Source organism: Pristis pectinata, chromosome 4 (genome assembly GCF_009764475.1).
Source record: "Pristis pectinata isolate sPriPec2 chromosome 4, sPriPec2.1.pri, whole genome shotgun sequence".
Lineage (NCBI taxonomy): Eukaryota > Metazoa > Chordata > Chondrichthyes > Rhinopristiformes > Pristidae > Pristis > Pristis pectinata.
This window is the reverse complement of record NC_067408.1, coordinates 57,598,099-57,615,986: the sequence shown is the minus strand read 5'-3', so window position 1 is coordinate 57,615,986 and position 17,888 is coordinate 57,598,099. Positions and strand designations below refer to the sequence as shown.

Sequence of the window (17,888 nt, the reverse complement as noted above, 5' to 3'; positions counted from 1 at the left end):
TAATAAAGAAGGTCTCAAGGAAGATGAGTGAACTGTGGAGAGGGGGTTCTTTCTCTATGTGCTTAATGTTACAAAATCCTATTTGCAAAAAATAGGATAATCTATTCTGATGATGCCAGTTGAGGGGTAAGTGTTGGTCAGGAGGCTGAAGGACATTCCCTGTTCTTCTTCAAGTGCTCCCATAAGACCCCTTACATCCAACTAAGAGAATTGAAAAGACCTTGGTCTAAAGGACTGCATATGCTGGAAAGGCCTTGGTCTAAACTTTCACTGGGAAGACAATGCCTGCGTTAATTTCAGCATTCTCTCTTTGCTGCATTTAGAGTGGTAGCCTGCATTATGTGTTTAAGTCGGTAGGATAGAACTTGAACTCCTGGTCCGCTAATATAGATGGGACAACACTAACCCAAAGTAAAATGAAACAGCAGCAACAATTTGTAACTATATTGTGCCTTTAATATTGTGAACTTTACAAGGCATTTCACAGGTAATCAGATGAAAAAGTGATAGAGTCAAAGAACCATTAGGATGGGGGACCAAAGAAATATGTTTTAAGAAGCATCATACAGAAGAGGGAGGCAAAACGTTTCCAAAGGGCATTCCAGAATTTGGGATGAAAACAGTGGGAGATGCACAAGAAGCTCAAGTTGGAGTAACACAGAGTTTTTGGATTTACAAGCAAGCTCCACGTTGTGTCACTCTTAATGCTATGAGGCAGCTAATGCCTTCAATATTCTGTAGCTATGATTCCGTCACATGAAATGATACATAGCCTGTAGGAAGGTCACAGAGTAACACATGGAGCAATAATGCTGAAGTTTGCATTCAAACTGGTTAAATCTATAAAGGCCGGAGGCAAAGCAAAGAGAAGAGCCCATAGAGTCAGACAGCATGGAAACAGGCCATTCAGCTCACCACACTGACCAGTGGGCACCAATCCACATTAATCCCATCTTTCAGCACTTGGCCCATAGCCTTCTATTCTTAAGGCGATTCAAGTGCTTATCTAGACACTTTAAATGCAGTCAGTGACTCGGTTTCCACCACTCTCTCAGACAGTGCATTCCAGGTACTCACTACTCTCTCGTTGAAGAAGTTCCCCTCTAAATCTCTTCCCCCTCACCCTAAACCTATGTTCTCTAGTTTTATCTACCTCCAGTATAAGGAGAAGTTTGTTGCAGTCTACACATTATATACCTCAGTCATGTCCCCTCTTAACCTCCTCCACTCCAGGGAAAATAGACCTAGCTTCTCCAGTCCCTCCTCGTAAGAAAAAAGCTCCATCCCAAGCAACATCCTGGTGAATCTCCTCTGCACCTTCTATAGCGCCATCTCATCTTTGTCTTTCAGCAGGAGGAATGCTGGGAGGAATCAGCACATGCAGAACAACAGGTGTCACACTGCTGTTTTATTAAATTCCACAGGCTCGAGGAGGCCCAGAGCGCCATGGTATCACAGGATGGTTGCAGATCCAGGGCTTGAAGAAGTCTGATGAGGGAACCTATACCTGTTACACATGGAACAAGTATGGTGAATCTCTTGCATCTGCAAGTTTGAGCGTCAATGATCCCGGTAAGATGAAGGAACAGAATCCTGTTTGATCTAACAATGAGGTTTAACCTGTCACTAAAACTGCGAACATTCTGGATAAAATATCCCATTATCCCTACTTTTTTTGTCAACATTATTCCATCCTATATCATAAAATATTAGAAAAGTACAGATCTAAAATAACCAGTTCCCTTTCAGTTCCTCAACATCCTGATCTAGAAAACAAAGAAACATAGAACATAGAAACATAGAAAACCTACAGCACAATTCAGGCACTTTGGCCCACAAAGCTGTGCCGAACATGTCCCTACCTTAGAAATTACTAGGCTTACCCTAGCCCTTTATTTTTCTCAGCTCCATGTACCTATCCAAAAGGATCTTAAAAGACCCTATTGTATCAGCCTCCACCACCATTGCTGGCAGCCCATTCCACGCACTCACCAATCTTTGAGTAAAAAACTTACCCCTGACATCTCCTCTATACCTACTCCCCAGCACCTTAAACCTAGGTCCTCTGTTGGCAACCATTTCAGCCCTGGGAAAAAGCCTCTGACTATCCACATGATCAATACCTCTCATCATCTTATACACCTCTATCAGGTCACCTCTCATCCTCCGTCGCTCCAAGGAGAAAAGGCCAAGTTCCTACAACCTGTTTTCATAAGGCATGCTCCTCAATCCTGGCAGCATCCTTGTAAATCTCCCCTGCACCCTTTCTATGGCTTCCACATCCTTCCTGTAGTGAGGCAAACAGAACTGAGCACAGTACTCAAAATGGGGTCTGACCAGGGGCCGATATAGCTGCAACATTACCTCTCGGCTCCTAAATTCAATTCCATGATTGATGAAGGACAATAAACCATATGCCTTCTTAACCACAGAGTCAACTTGTGCGGCTGCTTTGACCCCAAGATCCCTCTGATCCTCCACACCACCAAGAGTCCTACCGTTAATACTATACTCTGCCATCATATTTGACCTACCAAAATGAACCACTTCACACTTATCTGGGTTGAACTGCATCTGCCACTTCTCAGCCCAGTTTTGCATCTTATCTATGTCCCGCTGTAACCTCCGACAGCCCTTCATACTATCCACAACACCTCCAACCTTTGCATCATCCACAAACTTACTAACCCATCCCTCCACTTCCTCAACCAGGTTGTTTATAAAAATCACAAAGAGTAAGGGTCCCAGAACAGATCCCTGAGGTACACCACTGGTCACCGACCTCCATGCAGAATATGACCCGTCAACAACCACTCTTTGCCTTCTGCGGGCCAGCCAGTTCAGGATCCACAAACCAATGTCCCCTTGGATCCCATGTCTCCTTACTTTCTCAATAAGCCTTGCATGGGGTACCTTATCAAATGCCTTGCTGAAATCCATATATACGTCTACCGTTCTCCCTTCATCGATCTGTTTAGTCACATCCTTAAAAAATTCCGTCGGGCTCATAAGGCAGGACCTGCCCTTGACAAAGCCATGCTGACTATTCCTAACCATATTATACCTCTCCAGATGTTCATAAATCCTGCCTCTCAGGATCTTCTCCATCAACTTACTGAAGTAAGACTCACTGGTCTATAATATCCTGGGCTATCCCTACTCCTCTTCTTGAATAAGGGAATAACATCCACAACCCTCCATCTTCTGGAACCTCTCCCGTCTCCACTGATGATACTCTTATACTCTCCATGAATTCATCCCCCACACTGTTGCTGGTCATTTGGTTTGCCCAGTCTATATGTAGATTAAAATCCTCCATTATTATTGTATTACTCTTGTGACATGCACCTCTTAATTTCTTGATTTACATTGCATTCTCTCCTACTACTACTGTTTAATGGAGTCGATACAACTTGTTTAGGTCCCCTGCTGTTCACTAGCTCCACCCAAACTGATATGGCTTGATTTTCTGACCCTTCTGATCCTCACTCTCTACTCCCTTTCTCTCAACAGGGCTACCCCTCCTGTTGTGAAACAGATTCGGGGTCTCAGAAGGCAAGGACTCTGAACACAGTCTGGCAGTAAATATTTTATTATTTTATTTACAGAAGACGAGGGGGGAAAATGGTAATGGGAATAACACACACGCGCACGGTTTATAGTGAGTGTGGGAAAATCGCAATGGGGTAAAATACACACACACACACACACACGACAGACTGGGGCACACAATCAAGGAAAAACACTACGATACCCACCACCCCTTGCCTCAGTGCAGGCACGGCTCTATGCTACTAGGGACACTAACTAAAACGCTCCAACCCTTTAACAGTGCACACCTCACCACTGATTTCTCCAGCGCTGTCCCACAGTCCTCAGCCTGAAGTGAAGCAGGGTGGTCCCTTGAAGACAAAAGAGGGAGAGGCTAGCACATGTGGCACTCTTTATAGTGCTGGAGGGCTGGGAGTTCCAGCCTAGGTAATTTACAAAGGCCAATGGCCGGGTGCCAGCAAGGACTAATCGGTTACAAAGGCCAATGGCCCAAGGCCAAGTACAAAGATACTTAAAGGAGCCAAAGGTCAAGTGTGTGCTGACGGGTGGGGTGGGGCCAAACCTTGATGGCAGTGGTGTGTCTTCCGATCCTCCACAATACAATCCACCCCTCGGAAGTCACACCATGCCAATCATGGCAATAACTATTTCTAAGCCTAAAACTATATGTCAGTATACAGTATTAATGAAAGGCAGACATGCTCTTGATAATCTGGCAAGCACAGCATAATATACAGAAAGCAATAACAACAAGAATGAGAGCAGTCACCCAGTGGATGACAGTTGCCCACCATCCCTCCAGAGACCCAAACAGCCATCAGTTTCCTCATAAGGTGTCATGCTGGAAGAGTTGGTCCCTCGCTTTTTGAATTTTAGCCACCGAGTCCCGAATGTGAGCAGCCAAGTGGGTGATGTTCCTTGACTCATCAGGGATAAGTGTGCAGTACTCTGAGTAATCACTGCACAGGTACCACCATTGGCAGCGAGTAGGTAATCCAGAGCCATTCGATTCTGCAGGGCGACCATCCTGACGGCTGCCAGCTCTGCCGCCGTCCACGTCAGGGCATCTTCGGTGTGTTGCAGTGTCACTGCTGTTTCGTTGTCCAGCATCTCAAGCATGCTGGTCATCTGGATGACCTCACGGGACAATCACGCAGTGCCATATGTGGGAAAGGATATCATCCAAAACCTCTCCGCCTCTGTGATGGCCCTCTTGTCCCGGTGGCTGCTGTATGCCAGGTGCTCTCCAACGTCATCTGGGGCGTGGATGTAGGGCACCACAAATGCTGGAAAGCAGCAGCCGTACCAGCTCGCGGGGAGCCACGGGTAGGCACGGTGGCCGCAAATCCAGTGGGTCCCATTCAAAGTCCAGGGAGCCCCAGCTTAGCGGCACCATCGGCAGTGGCCACTGGGGCACCCAGATACCAGTCTCACTCGCAGTCGCTCTGATCGACTGAAAGGGTGGAACTGTGTTCATTTGGGAGCCTGCACCAGCATTCCTTAGGTCTGCTCGCCGGCTGTGGATTGACCCTGAGAGTCGGGACTCGGGTGGAGGTCAAATTGTAGGGTGGGAAATACCAGTTCCTGAAACACCCACCCCATTGGGGATCGCTGGAAGAGATGTTATGTAATGGTGAGGGGAGTGGTGGGGGACTGCCATTCAGGCCCCCCCAAACAGATATGCCAAAACCCACAGCAGCGAAAAGTCTACGTAAACAGTTCACCTGAAAGTCATCTAGTGGGATCCCCGTAAGAGGCAGAGCTTCATCAGCATGTGCTGGGGTTTGCACGCAAATCCAGCAGTTGAATCTATTAGTGGTGCTGGCAAATTCATAAGCGGCTCTGAGGAAGGTGTTGGCAGATGTCCCAATGTCGATCATCGCGGTGAACAGAGGGGATGGCTGGAGTAATGCCGTTGTCCTGTAGGGGGGGTGGTTGAGTAACAGGCTCATTCTCGTCGGGTCAGGTGTCGGGTATGAAGACAGGACAGGTTAGTGTGACCCGGAATCGCGACCAAACGGGTGTCCCCGGGACTGCGCGCGATGACTTCTCCCTTCTGAGGGAGGCATTGTGGCTGTCGTACCCATACTCTCCCTGAATCCTCGGTCTTGGGGGGTTCAGTGTCTTCCAAGTCGGGAGGTGGGGAGTGTGCCAGATGGCAGGACAGTGGGGACCCCCTATGGCCAGTGGGCTGTGTATTTAACTGGTCGACGGCCTGCTGCAGCACGCTCAACCACCCCTGCAGTGTGTGGGAGGGCGTTAGCGTGCGTATTTTTTCCTTCAGCAGGCCGTTCATCCTCTCAGTCAGGCCTGATGCCTGTGGGTGATAGGGTATGTGGAACAACCACGAGATCCCTGCCTCAGCAGCCCAGTTCTGAGTTTTAGCCCCAGCAAAGTGTGAGCCCTGATCGGATTGTACCTCCCACGGGACTCCACAGATGGAGGAGAGGCGCTGCAATCCTTTGATGGTGCTGTTCTGATCGGCCCTCTCACAGGGCACCGCCATCATGACACCAGAGTATGTGTCCACCATCGTCAGGGCGAACTGTTTTTTATTTTGGCGTGGGAGCAGTCTGATATAGTCAATCTGCCATACACGACCCGCTCCCGTGCCGCGGTGAATGTGACCCAGCGGCCCTGCTGGCCAACCTCCTGGCTTCACCTGCTGACAGGTAGGGCAGTTAGCAACCGTGGTCTTATATTGATCCGATGTCAGAGCGACCCCGAATTGCTCTGCCCAACGCCGTGTACCATCGGCCCCTAGATGCTCACTTTTGCAGTGTGCCCACGCAGCTAAAGCACTGAGGTTGGCTTCATCTGGGTGGCACAGCATATTTGGGCAGCCTGGTCCACAGCAGCATTCTGTATGGCCTCATCTATTCCTTGTTGGTATGGGCATCCACATGGTGGACTGAAATTTTTCTGTGGGTTGCCTGGTCCCAAATGAAATGCCAATGTTCCTGTCCCCAGATGGGGCATCCATGAATTTCCCACCCCATTTTGTGCCACTGGGCTATCCACACTGCCATACCATTGGCCACTGCCCAAGAGTAGGTATAAATGTGGACCGGTCCGTTGGTGTCCCGTAGGGTGAGCGTTTACTGCCGCCAGCTCAGCAAGTTGACTGGACCCATCTGCTCCCTCTTTGGTTAAAATTTTCCCCGTGGCGTGATGAAGTGCCGCCACTTTCCAATATTACTTTCCTCTTTTCCAGCAGCTGGAACTGTCTGTGAACCAGGTGTGCAATTTTTGTTCGGGGTCGAGGGAGTTGAAGGGTTGGCCCCAGGACACAAGGGAGGGCTGGATTTCGTGTATGTCTAGGGCTGGGCCCTGGGACAGTGGGAAGGACATGACCTGCTCATGGAGGCAGCTGACCCCTTCCGGACCGGGTTCGGCTCGGTCGGCAATATACCATTTCCATTTTACTATAGAGGACCTCTGGGCACTGCCCTCTTTGTGGGTGGAATCGGGAGATTTGACCCAGTGTATTATGGGCAGGTGGGGGCAAAGGACAACAGGGTCAGTGCCTGTTTGATGTTCGGTGGTGAGGAGCGCCAGATAGCAGGAAAAGAGAGGAGGTCCTGCGTAAGGAGTTCAGGGAGTTAGGTGCTAAGTTGAGGGGCAGGACATCCAGGGTGACAATCTCAGGATTGCTACCTGTGCCACATGCGAGTGAGGAGAGGAATAGGAAGATTAGGTAGATTAATACGTGGCTGAGGGGATGGTGCGAGAGGGAGGGCTTCAGGTTTATGGATAATTGGGATTTGTTCCAGGGAAGATGGGATCTGTTCCAATGGGATGGTTTACACCTGAACTGGAGGGGTACTGACATTCTTGCAGGAAGGTTTGCTAATGCTGCTCGGTGGGGGGGGGGGGGGGGGTTTAAACTAAATTTGCAAGGGGAGGGGATCCAGAATGAGAGAGAGGATAGCGAGATGGAGGGTAGAGGACAGGTAGGAATTACACAATTTTGGAACATTAATACGATTGGAGAGAGGAGAAATGGGTTAAAAATCCTATATCTGAATGCACGGAGTGTCAGGAATAAGGTAGGCGAGCTTGAAAATCAGATACGAATGGGTAAGTATGATGTTGTTGGGATAACAGAGACATGGCTGCAGGGAGATCAGACCTGGGAAATGAATTTTCAAGGGTATACATGCTATCGTAAGGACAGGAAGGTGGGCAGAGGGGGTGGGGTGGCCCTGTTGGTGAGGAATGAGATTCAGTCCCTTGCAAAGGGGGACATTGAATCAGGAGAAGTAGAGTCAGTGTGGATAGAACTGAGGAACTGTAAGGGCAAAAAGACCCTAATGGGTGTTATCTACAGGCCTCCGAACGGTGGCATGGATATTGGGTGCAAGCTGAATAGTGAGTTAATGTTGGCATGTGGCAAGGGTAATGTCACAGTAGTTATGGGGGATTTCAATATGCAAGTGGACTGGGGAAATCAGGCTGGTACTGGACCCCAGGAAAGGGAGTTTATAGAGTGCCTCCGGGATGCATTCTTGGAGCAGCTGGTATGAGAGCTGACCAGGGAGAGGACTATTCTGGATTTAGTGCTGTGCAATGAGTAGGATTTGATAAGAGAACTCGAAGTAAAGGAGCCATTGGGATTTAGTGACCATAACATGATAAGTTTTTATCTGCAATTGGAGAGGGAAAAGGGCAAATCAGAAGGGTCAATTTTGCAGTTGAACAAAGGAGACTATGGAGCCATGAGGGAGGAGCTGGCTAAAGTTGACTGGGCGGGCATCCTAGCAGAATTGTCAGTGGAACAGCAATGGCAGGTATTCTTGGGAATAATGCACAAGGTGCAGGATCAGTTTATTCCCCAGAGAAGGAAAGACTCAGAGGGGAAAGGGGCCACCGTGGCTGACAAAGGAAGTCAGAGATAGCATTGTGTTAAAAAGGAAGAAGTATGGCAGAGCCAAGCTGAGTGGGAAGATAGAAGATTGGGAAATTTTTAAGGTGCAGCAGAATTTAACTAAAAAGGTAATTCGGGAAGAAAAAATGAGGTACGAAGGCAAGCTAGCCAGGAATATTAAGGAGGATAGCAAAAGCTTTTTTAGGTATGTGAAGGGAAAGAAGTTAGTTAGGAACAATGTTGGGCCCTTGAAGACCGAATCGGGTGAAATTATTACGGGAAACAGGGAGATAGCAGTCGAATTTAATAAGTACTTTGGATCTGTCTTCACGGGGGAAGATGTAACAAATCTCCCAGAGGTAAGGATGGACAAAAGGCAAAGGGTAACAGAGGAACTGAAGTGGATTGACATTAGGAAAGAAATGGTGATGGGTAGACTAATGGGGCTGAAGACTGACAAATCCCCAGGTCCACATGGTCTGCATCCCAGGGTACTAAAGGAGGTGGCTCTAGAAATTGTGGATGCATGGGTGATCATTTTCCGATGTTCCTTAGATTCGGGGTCAGTTCCTGAGGATTGGAGAATGGCTAATGTTATCCCACTTTTTAAGAAAGGAGGGAGGGAGAAAATGGGGAACTATCATCCAGTTACCCTAACATCTGTGGTGGGGAAGATGCTAGAGTCCATTATTAAGGATGAAATAGCGGCATATTTGGATAGCAACGATAGGATTGGGTCGAGTCAACATGGATTTACTAAGGGCAAATCATGCTTGACTAATCTACTGGAGTTTTTTGAGGGTGTAACCAGGAAAATAGATGAGGGAAATTCAGTGGATGTTGTATACCTCGACTTTCAGAAGGCATTTGATAAAGTGCCGCACAGGAGATTGGTGGGTAAAATTAGGGCTCATGGAATTGGTGGGCGGGTATTAACATGGATAGAAAACTGGTTGGTGGATAGGAAACAAAGGGTAGGGGTGAATGGATGTTTCTCAGAATGGCAGGCCGTGACTAGTGGGGTGCCACAGGGCTCGGTGCTGGGACCACAGCTGTTTACGATCTATGTCGATGATTTAGATGAAGGCATTGTGAATAACATTAGCAAGTTTGCTGATGATGCAAAGTTGGGTGGCAGTGTGACATGTGAAGAGGAAGTTAGGAGAATTCAAGGTGATTTGGATAGTTTGGGTAAGTGGGCAGAAACTTGGCAGATGAAGTTTAATGTGGATAAGTGTGAGGTTATCCACTTTGGGAGCCAGAACAGGAAGGCGGATTATTATCTGAACGGTGTGGAGTTAGGTAAGGGGGAAATACAAAGGGATCTAGGAGTTCTTGTTCATCAGTCACTGAAAGTGAATGAGCAAGTGCAGCAGGCAGTGATGAAGGCTAATGGAATGTTGGCCTGTATTACAAGGGGAATTGAGTACAAAAGCAAAGAGATTCTTTTGCATTTGTACAGGGCCCTGGTGAGAGCACTCCTGGAGTATTGTGTACAGTTTTGGTCTCCAGGGTTAAGGAAGGATATCCTGGCTATAGAGGGCGTGCAGCATAGGTTTACGAGGTTAATTCCGGGGATGTCGGGACTGTCTTATGCTGAGAGGTTGGAGAGACTGGGATTGTACACGCTGGAATTGAGAAGATTGAGAGGGGATCTGATTGAAACATACAGGATTATTAAGGGATTGGACAAGATAGAGACAGGAAATATGTTTCAGATGTTGGGGAAGTCCAGGACCAGGGGGCATGATTTAAGAATAAGGGTTAGGCCATTTAGGACAGAGGTGAGGAAAAACTTCTTCTCCCAGAGGGTTGTGAATTTGTGGAATGCACTGCCTCAGAGGGCAGTGGAGGCCAATTCTCTGGGCACTTTCAAGAAGGAGGTAGATAGGTTTCTTATAGGTAGGGGAATCAAGGGATATGGGGACAAGGCAGGAACAGGATATTGATTGTTGAGGATCAGCCATGATCTCAAAATGGCGGTGCAGACGCGAAGGGCCGAATGGTCTACTTCTGCTCCTGTTGTCTATTGTCTATTGTCTAAGCAGCTGGCGCTTGAATGGGCTGTAGCAAGTGGCGGCTTCAGGCAGAAATTTGGTCCAGAAGCCGAGCAGGACTCTGCGCCCTTGGATCTTCTGCCAGAGGCTCCATTTGGTGACTGTGTCACTGGCCGAGACCTGTAGCTCAAGTGGCAGTGCTTACTCAACAGCTTGCTTTGCTGTTTCAAAAGCAGCCTGTTGTTCGGGTCCCTATGAGAATGTGGCTTTCTTACGGGAGACCCTATAGAGTGCTCTAAGGAGCATGGTAAGGTGTGGTATATGTTGCCACCAATAGCCTAGGAGGCCAACAAAGTCTGGGTGTCGGTTTTATTGGAGGGGACGGCAAAATTCAAAATTTTATTCCTGGCAATTTTGGGAATATCTTGCTGGCCTGAGTGCCATTATATTCCAAGGAACAGGACATTCTGGCTGGTGCCCTGCACCTTATCAATATTAATGAACCAGCCCTGTTCCCTGAGGGAGGAGATTAGCATATGAAGGGCCTCTGAGACAATGGTCTCAGGTGGACCTTGCAGGAGGATGTTATCGATGTAATAGGCAATTGACATCTCTGTGGGGAGTTGAATTCGTTGTAAATCGTGGAAGATTAAACCGTGGTAGATAGTGGAACTATGAACATAGCCTTGAGGTAGGCGACAGAATGTATATTGTCTCCCGCCCCAGGTGTATGCAAACTGGTCTTGGGAACTGTGATGGAGGGAATGGAAAAGAAAGCATTGGCTAAATCCACCACTGCATACCAAGGCTTGTCTGGGCACCCCACAATATCCTCCACTAGAGTGACTATGTCGGGCACGGTGGCAACTAGATGGGATGCAGACTTGTTGCCCACCGTCATGCGCCACATCCCATTCATTTTGTGGATGGGCCAGACAGGACTATTGAAGGGAGAGGCTTCGGGTCTAATGACGCCCTCTCGCAGTAGGGCTTGGACAGCCTCAGTTATATCCTGGTGTCCCCCCTGGCGTTCTGTACTATTGGCTACAGATGACCTTGGAGGGAGGAGGAACAACAACTGGTTCCCATTTGGCTGCCCCAACTACAACTGTAGCCCATGCGACCTCGAACGTAAACTTGCCCCTGTTAGTATGAAGGGACTGTCCCTTTAAAACATTGATTCCTAGGATGTGCTCAGTCGAGGCTGCAGTCAAATCTGTTACAGGTCAAGGAGGTTGGTTCCCAATGGCCATGTGGATCGTGACTTCCCTTGCAGGTAAAAGGGAACCCTCCAACCCCTCTATCTGCATCTGTGTCCCTTTCCGCCCGGCGGGGTTGCCCGGGATGATGGTGTGTTGGGCACCCGTGTCGATGAGTGCCATCCACCTCCGTATGTTCCCCTTTCCCCAACATACAGCTATGGGTATATGTGGCCTCAGGTCCCCTGGGTGGGGGAGGACAATGGAACAATTGCGCCGGCGGCCCTGGCCTTCATCCTATGGGAGGGGATGGAGGTGTGCCACCCCGTGGGTGAGGGTTCCTGCTGGCAGAGGTGGGACATTTCCTGTCTCAGCAGATCCCGGAGCTCAGCCCTGAGGGCAGGAGAGACCGTTTCGAGTGGGAGAGGGGCAGAGGCAATGTCAGTGTCGGTGGGGGCAGCCGGCATGGTCCGGTGGTTGGGGACGCCCCCCATGTCGGGCTTGACCCTGGGGTGGTTGCGTGTTTTCCCCTGGCCAGATTTCCCCCCGCAAAGCTCTTTCCACCGTGCATAAATGGCGGAGGTCAGGATCCCATCTATGTTGGTGCAGTCCACCCCTGCGCACAGCAGGTCCAGGTATAACTGTTTGCACGTGAAATGAGGGGTTGTGACTCTAGCCCTCGTCTCTGCTCTACGGACCTGGGTGGGCACATGGTGGCATCCTGAATGGTCTTCCCATTAGCTGATCCCATGAGGGGCAGGACCACTGGTCTCAAATCGGGGCATGTGGTGGCAACCATGTATCCCACTAGCGTGCCAGTCACCCTGGTGTTTTCTAAAAAAGTGCGATTGCGGGTCCTCTCGTAAATGCCGTTCACCAGCGTCCACTCCCTAATGACCCTGGTGCCCTCATGGCCGTGCTCCATTGCGGTCGCCCGTATAAATCCCACTGGAGAAGAGTAGGGTACCGGACCCTCACGGCAGTCAGTACCCGATCCCACATGGTAGTGTTGTCCCGGATCCCTTCCTGTGGCGCCCGTAGGGCATTGTTGACACTCTGCTGGTCGGACAGGCTCCCAGGGTGCTCGCTTCCTGGTGAGAGAGGCTCACGTTCGGGATCCCCTCATCCCACAGGCGGAGCAGCCATGCAGCCAGGTTCTTGCCTGGCCGCTGGTGGTACTGATCCGCCAGCTGGGTTAGCTCTTTGGCTGAGAAATCCCAGGTCTACGTAGACTTGGAGGGACCACAGGCACTTTCCCCTGCGGGTCCTCATCCTGACTCCCCTCACCTCTGTGGCGGACATTGGTTCGGGTGTGTGGGGGGGAGGGTGAGTGTGATGGGACTCAGGCTCCTTGGGCACCCCCTCCTCATCATTATCCATCTATATATCCCCATCCCCCAGCCATGCATCCAGCTTGTCACTGCGCCGGAACAGGGCTCAAATTTTGAGCGGGTCCGGCTGCCAGCCAGACCGGCAGGCTGCCTGTGCCTGCTGCATTTGGATCAGCCTGCAGGTGACCTTGGTACCTCTGGCCTCGAGGTTGTTGGCTCGGGTCTGGGCAGCCTGGGCTGCCTCCTGCAGCGTACAGCAGCGCTGCTGGAGCACCTCTATCTCCTTGTCTTTTTGAATCTTGTATATCTTGTATCTGGCCAGTAATCCCGACCTGACATCTCAGGAGGGATGCAGACAGCCAGAAGGCACCCCTTTGACTCCCCTTAGCCTTGGGGAACACCGACATCTTAAGGAGGGAGACCATGTGGTGCCCCATTTTCTCACCACATGGGTCTAACTGCTCGGCCCAGTCCACTGGTTTGCCATGGTCCGCCAGCATGCTGGCCAAGCTCCCAAATCCTTCCCTGTCGTTGGTCCACCCGGGAATCCTATCCTCGGTGCCTGCACTGGCTTTGTTGCCCCTGTTCCAGAACATCCCTCCCCGCACCTGTGTTCAGCCAAGACCTTGGAGACCCTGCTCGCAGCGCCAAATGTTCTGATTCGGGTCTCAGAAGGCAAGGACTCTAAACACAGTCTGGCAGTAAGTATTTTATTATTTTATTTACAGAAGACGAGGGGGGAAAATGGTAAATGGGAATAACACACACACACGCGCATGGTTTATAGTGAGTGTGGGAAAATCGCAACTGGGTAAAATACACACACACACACACACACACAAACAAACACACACACACACACACACAACAGACTGGGGCATACAATCAAGGAAAAACAATACGATACCCACCACCCCTTGACTCAGTGCAGGCACGGCTCTATGCTACTAGGGACACTAACTAAAACGCTCCAACCCTTTAACAGTGCACACCTCACCACTGATTTCTCCAGCGCTGTCCCACAGTCCTCAGCCTGAAGTGAAGCAGGGTGATCCCTTGAAGACAAAAGAGGGAGAGCTGAGCACATGTGGTACTCTTTATAGTGCTGGAGGTAATTTACAAAGGCCAATGGCCGGGTGCCAGCAAGGACTAATCGATTACAAAGGCCAATGGCCCAAGGCCAAGTACAAAGGTACTTAAAGGGGCCAATGGTCAGGTGTGCGCTGACGTGTGGGGTGGGGCCAAACCTTGATTGGCAGTGGTGTGTCTTCCGACCAGGTAATGTGCAGTGCTGTCATGTGACAGCCACGACTCTCGACAGTACACCTCCTTTTCCCTTCCTTTCTAAAAGTTGGTATCCTGGAATATTTAATTTCCATTCTTGGTCACTTTGGCCTTTTCTGATCGATATCATCAATTTTCTCCCTGGCAGCATGTTGAAAAATTTATCCTCAGATGTATCATGCTAAATTATTTAAAAACTTCATAAAAGCCTTAAATACTGTGGCTTTGATCTTAATTCCTTCCATCTGTTGGAAAGGAATGTTGCTTAATTAATTCTTTTCCAGCCTGGTTTCGCTGACTGTAATTTCACTCTTATGGCAGGCAAGGGGTAGTGTGAGTGGAAGGGAAACTTGTCTCAGATGAAGCCAACTAGGTCTTCGTTAAGTATGCAGATTGGTCTCAGTAACATTGTTGCTGCCCAGTTACCCTTATTAACCATTCAGCAGTTGACATAAAATCTGCCTGAATAGCTTCCTGTCAGGTCAAGTATGCTGGAAGGTCATGGAGAGCCTGAAGTATCCCAACAAGGAGATGTTTGATAATGATCTTTAGTTTTCTCATGCTCCAGAAGGGCAGGTGTGTTCCTCTGTGCCCCATGAGTAAACCTTGGCCCTTGTTTAGTCCAAACATCGCTCACATCTCCCACTGAGGTTCTTCTCCCTGAATACCTGGACCCACAACACAGTCCTAGCAGCTGCAGTGATGTGGGTGGAGAGGAAAAAGCTTACCTCTTCATTTAAGTGGTGTTCATTCAGTCTTCACTAGCACCAATTCCACCTTGGGTTAATATCAAGGACTACAGATGTTTATAATTCATCATATGTGATTAATGTTCATGTTATTTTAATCTACAGATTCACCATCAGCAATGAAAATGAATTTGCATACCAGAGATAGAAAAGATATTACAGATGAAGAAGATGAAGAGTATTATGAGGATGATGCTGATTATGAGATCTCTGGTGACTACAAACAGCAATAAAATATGAACATCCTGTGTAAATGTGGCATCAAGTATGCCTATGGAGCATAACTATACATTCATTAACCATTTAAAAATAGCTTTCTCTTATTAGGAGTAAGGAATTGACCTGTATATCGTTAAAAGACTGAGATTCACTCAAAGGTACCTGGAAATCTGTTATTATACTTTATACAACACACAGCTCTATAATGCTTCTCTGATGGTTCTCACAAATGTCTTAAATCATGCAGGTGACATCGCTTGCTGCTTTGTCAAGGTGCTGACTCTTGCTGTAGGCGAAGATCTGCTGCTCCTACTGAGCCCAGAGCAGCCCTGAAAATTGTTGGTCTGTGTTGTTTAGATACCAACTGTGTGGGTGGGTGAACAATGAACAGCTTCATATCTTCCTCTTTCCCAGCAGGTATGATGAATCAATTCTAAAGTGCTTGGCTCTTGAATCATACATTAACCAGTTTTTATTCCCAATCAGGCATAAAAATGTAAGCTTTCAGATTTTATTATCATACATAGCAGGTGTTCTAACATCGATACAGGTGTCTATGCATGCTTATTGGCCCTAAAGTTTATGTAGGATTTTAGGCTTCATCTTTTCTATTCTAAAGCACACCTAATGAAGCAAGCACCTCAAAACATAGACTGAACAGAATTAAAAAGAGAAGGATATACCCTAAGATGAGATTTAATAGTTGGGAACCATTGCATAACTAAAGAGAAACATTTTAAGGAGTTTGAAAGCAATTGAAAAGAGAAAGGGATTTGTTATAAATGGAACATCATAGATAAAGGAAAAGCCACTAATGTTGGCTGGTGGAATAATAAGGGTACGAGTACGTAGGACAAATGGCTGGGGTCATTGCAAAGCTTGCATAACAGCCCATTCATGTTCTGTCCAAAAACTGTAACCATGATCTTATTAGGGCATAGCAAGCTAGTACAACTTGGCAAACTGATTTTTGGCTCTTTTACAGGAGCTTTATATTACTTAAATCAAACAAGTTCTGTATTTACATTATGGTTTGATAAACTGAAATCCACATCACAAGTTATATTTAAATTTAGACATTCAATAATTTTCCTGGCAGTGCATCACCAAATACTTTTGTAAGGAATATTATATCACTTAAAGAGATTCAGAATGGCACAGCATGGAAACAGCCCCTTCACCTCACTGTGTCCACACTGACCATTAAGCATCCATTTACACGAGTCCTTCATTGATCTTACAAACTCCACAGAGGCAGCCCTCAAGATCAGGATTGGACCCAGTCACTGGAGCTGTGAGGCAGCAGCTCTGCTATCAGCAGCATTATACATATGACTTAGACAATACAATATTTTTCCAATATTGAGATAAAAGACAGCAAGATGCAGGGCCGTACCATGGTCCTCTACTCACATCAAACCAAGCCAAAGACTTTGTGTTTAAACCCTCTGAAGACCTATTTAAATAAAACAGGTTAATCAACAGGATAAGGTGTCAAACAGTAAGGTATACTAAAATTTAAAGGTAATCACTTCTCAGCTGCCCGTTAAGCTTTCCTCCCTCTTTGAGATGGGTTGTTAATCTGTCCATTCTGATTGGTGTATCCAGCTGCTGTGAGGGACAGGCACTCTAGTTTCCTGTTTATTGGGGCTTGCCAAACTGTACCTTTGTTGAAAATCACAACACCGCACTTGAATCAAGAAATTATAAAAATGATTACCGTCAGTGAAACAGAAATGCTGGAAATACTCAGCAGGTTTAGCAAGATTTGAAGAGTTGACAAAGGTCAATGACCTCTCAAAGTTATCAGCAGCGAATATTACTACTGATTAATTGTATTACTTCTAGCATTGCAATTTTCAGATATTTTAAAGTATACATGAATATTCTTGAAAAAAATTGATTACTAAACAAAAACCCTACATAATATGTGTTAAACTTCGAAAGCAAATTTCTTTCCAGGACTGCAAGCTGTGCTGAAATCATTAAAGTGTGTATATACACACACATACATTCTCAGTATTTTTCAAGATTCTTATCAATTGAATGAACATTTATAAATACTCAGCACAAAACATCTTGTAATCTGTAATAATGCATAAAATTTAGTTGTAAAATAAAATTTCCCATTTCCTATCATCATAGATAAAACAGAAACAAAAGATTTGTAAATTTTCACAAAATCCATTGAAAAGAAATCAAAGACATGTCAATTGAGCACAAATTGCAACTTTGTATGCGGTTGTTACTATTTTCAGTGACCAGTCCACAACTCCCATATCTCTTCCTCTGTTTCCAAACAAACACACACATTCCCACTGGCTGCTGTTCCAGGCCCCGTGCTCCACCCCAACCGCTGTTCCAGGAAGTGCTCCCCACCACCCCCCCCCCCGCTGTTCCAGGCCATGTGCTCCCCACAACCCCCCCCCCCCGCCCCCGCTGTTCCAGGCCACGTGCTCCCCCCACTGTTCCAGGTCACATGCTCCCCCCACCGCTGTTCCAGGCCACGTGCTCCCCCGCAAACCCTCTCCTGGTCCTGGGGCAAGATGGCGGCTCACTCGCAGGTGAGTGCACTGGTTACTGGGGGGGCGGGGGAGTTCCACGTGAGGCGAATATAGGCAATCTCGCTGACAGGGCTGGAAACCATTGGGGTGCCGAAACCCCTCAGAGGGCTAGGTCCATATGAGGCA

The 17,888-nt window shown here is 47.8% G+C and overlaps 1 protein-coding gene across 1 annotated transcript in view; it reads left to right on the top strand.

The window, feature by feature from the left end:
• The window catches only part of LOC127569768 (kazal-type serine protease inhibitor domain-containing protein 1-like), a 66,914-nt gene extending 50,957 nt beyond the window's left edge, over nucleotides 1-15,957 (top strand). The window contains exons 3-4 of the mRNA XM_052014639.1: nucleotides 1,425-1,572; nucleotides 15,085-15,957. Of these exons, the coding sequence (XP_051870599.1) occupies nucleotides 1,425-1,572; nucleotides 15,085-15,212 (276 nt within the window). The 3' untranslated portion in view covers nucleotides 15,213-15,957. The remainder of the gene's footprint in view (nucleotides 1-1,424; nucleotides 1,573-15,084) is intronic.
• The last annotated feature ends 1,931 nt before the right edge of the window (nucleotides 15,958-17,888 follow it).